Source organism: Fukomys damarensis, unplaced genomic scaffold (genome assembly GCF_012274545.1).
Source record: "Fukomys damarensis isolate Sample0158 unplaced genomic scaffold, DMR_v1.0_HiC HiC_scaffold_16, whole genome shotgun sequence".
NCBI lineage: Eukaryota > Metazoa > Chordata > Mammalia > Rodentia > Bathyergidae > Fukomys > Fukomys damarensis.
Window position 1 is genome coordinate 88,382,852 of NW_022900928.1, and position 5,774 is coordinate 88,388,625.

The following is a 5,774-nucleotide window of genomic DNA, read 5'->3' on the forward strand; positions in this document are numbered from 1 at the left end:
TCTGACCAGTTTAGAAGAACCTGCTTAGCTGCACATGGTGGCACACACCTGTAATCCCAGCACTTGGGAGGCTGAGGCAGGAGGCTTACCATGAGTTCAGGGCTGGCCTGGGCTACATAGTGAGTTCCAGACCAATGTGAACTACATCCATGGGCTGAGAACCTCACTCTTCCTCCTTGGTCCTCATGTATTTACTTATTCATAAGCCCCTACTTCACACTGAGCCAAAAGTTGGCCCTGGCTGACTGGAATCAGCCGCTGCTGGTAAAATGTTCCTGTTTTCCAAAGGCTGGCCCCCTGGGCCCTCCACCGCCACAATGGGGATCCCATGGAGGGCTGCAGAGGAGCCCCAGGTGCAGAGGGGGCAGTGGGGACTTCAGGATCTTCTGACCTCAGACCCAGCAGCCTTTCCCCTTCCCTCAGCAGGCCTCCTGTCAGTTTACAAGTGACTTTAAATACTGACGGCTATTGGTTTCATTCTTACAAGAAACATCACCACAGAGTCCCATGGGCTGCTTTCCACATGCTGCTCCTGGGAAGCCTTCCTACACAGGTGTCCCCAGCCCACGACCCAGATTCTACAGCCTTAGAACACTGGGTCAGAACCTTCAACACAGGCTGTTCTGCCCCAGCTCAGGAGAACCAGCGAGGTCTGTGGGTTCCACAGTCGAGTCACAAAGGGTAGCGTGAGGAGTGAGCACCATGTCTGAGGGGTGAGTGAGGGCTGGGGGGTCCCAAAGGGCCCCAAAACGGGGTCTTGCTACGTAGTTCAGGCTGGCCTCCAACTCCTGGCAATCCTCCTGTCTCAGCCTCCTGAGCGCTGGGATTACAGGTGTGCACCACCACACCTGGCTCTGGGACTCCCATCCCTCACCCCACTCCCTAGCCAGAATCCTAGGCCATTTCAGTGTCTGTCTCAGACTCCTCCACTCACAAGAGCCCTGGCCACAGGAATGCTGTTCAACATTCTCCCTGCTCACCAGCCAGGTTGCCAGCACCCCAAGCCCACCCTTCTCTGAGCCAGTCTGGTCCCCCACAGTCTACTGCCCACCCCAATCACAGAGTCCACGGCACCAGGGGGACCACACTTCTGCTAGGACTCCAAGCTCAGCCAGTCCTTCGAGGCTGGGCGCAGCTGTCCCTCCCGACAGCTCAGAGCCCCTGTGCTGCCCTCTCCAGTGCTTACCAGCGCCTCTGGGTGGCCTCCCATGTGACTCTGCAAGAGCTGCTGGGTCAAGAGCAGGTCCTGCTGGAAGTGGTGCCCAGCCGGGAGCGCCAGGCCTTCCGGTACCAGCTTTCAGTGCTCTACCTGCGCTACCTGGGGCTGCTGCGTCAGTTTGATGCCATCTACGATCAGATGGTACAGCCACAGAAGCGCCTGCTGCTGCGGCGCCTGCTGGATGGTGTGGCGGGCCGCGTGCTGGAGCTCAAGGATGAGCTGGTGCGAGTGGACCTGTGTGAGACCCACTGCTTGGACCACGTGCTGCAGGACCTTGGGCTGACCCCGGTGCATAGCGGCACCCAGGCTGGGAGGGTGTAGCGAGGTCCCTAGCCCACTGTGGACATCACTGGTGTGGGGACTGTGTGACAGCCAGAGGGTGGTGGGCTCTAGCCTCAGGAGGGGTCTTCGGGGACGGGGAGGGCTGTCAGGCTCGGCCCACCACGTCTAGAAGACCTGAGAGAGCAGGGCATGGGTGAGGAGGGTCCACCTGTGGCTCCTCCAGCTGGGGTCCCTGAGCCAGCAGCTGGCCACCACCCAGAAGCCTGCTGCTCATGGGAATCTGCAGCTGCACCGTGAGCTCACTAGTGCCGCCCCTGCCTTGTCACAAGACCCTCAGGCGATCTGTGTGTGTGGCCAATTTCTAGATACTGCTCTAGAGCACCAGAGCTACTGCAAGTACAGCACAGAGGTACTCCAGTCCTGTCCCAAGGCCAGGTTCAGTTACTGCCCCCCAGCCAAGACAGCCTCAAACGTTTCCCTGGCCTGACTTGGGAAAAAGAAGCAGATTTATTAGGCTGTGCTGTGCTGCTGTGGGCTCCCCATAAAGGCACAGCCAGATTTGGGCCACGGACTGTCCCATGATTCTCCAGAGAATCATGGAGAATCATGGGAGGCAGATTGAAGAAAAGCTGGTGTATTGGTGCACACTTCTAACCCCAGCACACAGGAGGCCAAGGCAGGAGGATCACTGCAAGTTTGAGCCTAGCCTGAGCTGCATAGTGAGTTTAAGCCTAGCCTAAAACTACATAGTAAGATTCTGTCTCAAAAAACAAAATAAAAAACAAATTCAAAGGGAGGGCAGGGACAAGGGGAAAAAATGAGAACCAAGACCTGTTATGTAAAGGTACAAGATCCCAATGGTGATACTGTATACCTAAAATGTACCAATAAACTCAATGAGAGAAAATACAAAACAAAACAAAAAACAAATTCAACTCAGATGAGACGTGGGTGCAGGGCAAGGAAGGGATGACCCTTGAGGGACTCCATCTCATACTCCATTCCCCAGAAGTTTCCCACTGGAGGGCTCTGGAGGGGAAGAGACAGGCAGGTGGGTAACGTGGTGATGGACGGCTTGACAGCCTACAGCTGGGATTCCATACCGGACCCTTCTCTCTCACTATGTCCCAAAGGCAGACCTCGAGGTCCCAATCCCCAAATACTTCCAGCTAGAGCAGTCCAGCACAGTGAAGGAGTGGCAGCAGAAGCTGGCCGAGATCCTTTCCAGGACAGCGGTGATCCAGGAAGTAAGGGGGGCAGGCCCTGACTCCTCCCTCTCCCTCTCCAGGGACACAGGCTATGCCTGCAGACCCCACTTGCTAGGGAGGACCACACCCCCACAAGTTCTTTGGTATCTCCCCATACTGGACGCACTTGTCCCTCATGTTACCTGCTCTGTTCCCATTTTCCACCCAGAGCCCTCCAGGAATGCCCAGGACGGAGGCCATCATCCTGGTGCAAAATGCTGAGCGTGCGAGGCAGGGCCGGCTCCGAGCTGCCTTCATGCGAGAGATCCGGAGAGAGGAGGAACGGGATAGGAAGGTCCAGCGGGACAAGCTGCACAAGTTCAGTCAGGACCAGGCGGCTCTGGTCATCCAGAAGGTAACATTGGAGCCTGGAAGGAGGCTCAGGGCATGGCCACCTCCTCCAAGAAGCATCCCAGGCTCAGCAACTATTGGGCTCTGCTGCCCCCTGTCCAGAACCCATAGGGAACCCTCATCAGTCAGCGTCTCTTACTGGCTTATTATTCAGTCTATATCTCTAGCCTAAATGGATTTGGAGTAGGATACCATCAAAGCCCCAGCCCCAGAAGTGGCATTAAAATGATTAGGAGAGCCAGGCATGCTGGTACATGAATGTAATTCCAGCACTCTGGGAAGCTGAGGCAAGAGGATCACAAGTTCAAGGCCAGCCTAGGCAATTCAACAACTTAGTAAGACCTTGATGTGAAATAAAGAATTTAAAAAGGGATGGGATATAGATATAGCTCAGCGAGAAGGTCTTGGGTTCAATTCTCAGTACCAGAGAGGGGAGAAAAGATTAGGATGGAAAAATTCTTATAAAATAGCAAAACAATAGACCAGGCCTGGTGGCACACACCCTGTAATCCCAGCACTAAGGAGGCTGAGGCAGGAAGATTGCCATGAACTCAAGGCCAGCCTGGACTACATGGTGAGTTCAAAGCCAGCATGTACTACATAGTGAGACCCTGTCTCAAACAACAAAACAAAACAAAAATATCTAACAAAGAAAGAATAGCAGGACAGTAAATGATCATTCCAAAATTATAACTGTAAAAAACAAACAAACAAACAAACAAAACCCCACTAAAATATACCCTGTGCCTCGTGGTGACCTGGAGTTTGACAATGACTGTGACCTGCATATCCCGAAGCTCTGTCTTCCTAGGGTACCCTTTACTCCACCATCATCCCTCCCCTGCTTCCTGCACCCCCTGGGCTCTGGACAAGTCCTCTACCCCCACAGCTCTGTGGATCTCACTTCTCCTCCACTCCCAGAAATGCTGCCGCCATGGGCTGTCAGAGCAGAGAGACCTGAGGAAGTTTCCGGTGTGGCAGGCAACAAGTTCCTGTCCTGGAGGCCGCTGTTTCGCCAGACAACCCCTACTTGTCACAAAGTTTCTCGCTGCCTTTTCCTTTCAGAAACCCATGCAGACATGAGGCTGGGCCTTGCTGCTCTCTCAAATCCACCTCCTCTCCCGCTTTCTATCTCTCAAATCCCAATGCCTTAAAGATTTGTCTCCTAGCCCACTAGAGGAAGACTACACTCCCTTCCCCCTAAAACACAAGAGCAAATCACCCAATAAATGAGCACTCTGTGAAGGTACAAGGGGTGATTACAATATACAGTAAACATTAAAATGTTATTACAGTAAAAGACGCATTGCCATTAATCCTCTCAAAATCATTCTCCTCCTTTCAAACACGCATCCCGTCATTCTTCCACCTTCTGCAGCAGCTCTGGAAGTCCTCTTTCGGGTCTTTATGATTACAAATATGGTGAATCTTCCTGCCAAGTGCCATCCTATGGAAAGGCAGGGTCATAAAAACATGATGCTACGCCCTCATCCACCTTATTCACCCGATCTAGCACCATGTGACTTCTGGCTCTTCCAAACTCAAATCGATCATGAAAAGTCAACATTGTGAATCCATTCAGGTCATCAAGGCATCCATGATGGCACAACTAAAGACCCTCATGAAAGACCCTCACCTCCAGAGCTGCTGCAGAAAATGGCAAGAAGGATAGAATCAGTGTAATTGAAGTGAGGGGGAAGCTTTAGAGGGAGATTCACGGCAATATGTCCTTAATAACTGTTTTTTTATTGAGTTTATTGGTACAATCTAGGTATACAGTACAGTTACATTCATTATTGGGATCCTGTACCTTTTCATGATAGGTCTTGATTCTCATTTTTTCCCCTTGTCCCTGCCCTCCCTTCACCCTCTCCTCCCCTCCCCATTTACAAACACTTTATTTCCATTTTTTCAATTTCTCCTTAATAACTTTTTAAAAGTTAGACATTCACTGTATTTTACAAGCACGCCTTGTATATCCTTCCCAAAGGGGACAGAGTTTACTTTATCACTGGGGACATTGAGCATTCTGCCTGCACTCGTTTGTGAATGACACACCAGGGTCCGGCCAGGTGGGGAGGAGGTCACGACATAGGATGTACCTGCGCAAAGCATGCTGTCCTTATCACTAGGCGCAAAAACTACAGAAATACACATCCATCCAGCACATGAACAGAAGGGAAGGACATGGAAAGCACCCAATTAGTGTGGTCTGTCCTGTGCTGGCCACAGGCACAGGAGAATTGGGCCTAGAAAGTTCCAGAGGCTGAACCTGCTTGTGGGGGTGCTAGCACAGGAACAGGAAGCTCAGGTTGGGTGCTGGCCCTGCCCCCTCTGCCACCAACCCTACCTCCCACCTACTGATACTCAGTTGTCCCACAGCTGGATGTGGCTGGGGAAGGGCTGTACATTTGATGTGGGGGAGGCAAGAAGTTAACAAATTCCACCTCAGCCTGGGCTATTTAGCAACTTGATAAGACCCTGTCTCAAAATAAAATATCAGAAGGGCCAGGGATTCATCTCAGTGGTTCTGCCGCCTGCCTTGCAAGCAGAGGGACCCGAGTTCGATCCTCAATACCAAAAATAAATAAAATATCAGAAAAGGGATGGGGATGTAGCTCAGTGCAAAGGCCCTGGGTTCAATTCTCAGTACTACAAAAAAAAAAAAAAAAAAC

The 5,774-nt window shown here is 51.9% G+C and overlaps 1 protein-coding gene across 1 annotated transcript in view; it reads left to right on the forward strand.

Moving 5' to 3' along the window:
• Positions 1–646: 646 nt before the first annotated feature.
• The window catches only part of Iqca1l (IQ motif containing with AAA domain 1 like), a 14,092-nt gene continuing 8,964 nt past the window's right edge, over positions 647–5,774 (forward strand). The window contains exons 1-4 of the mRNA XM_033764456.1: positions 647–713; positions 1,180–1,507; positions 2,635–2,748; positions 2,918–3,103. Of these exons, the coding sequence (XP_033620347.1) occupies positions 703–713; positions 1,180–1,507; positions 2,635–2,748; positions 2,918–3,103 (639 nt within the window). The 5' untranslated portion in view covers positions 647–702. The remainder of the gene's footprint in view (positions 714–1,179; positions 1,508–2,634; positions 2,749–2,917; positions 3,104–5,774) is intronic.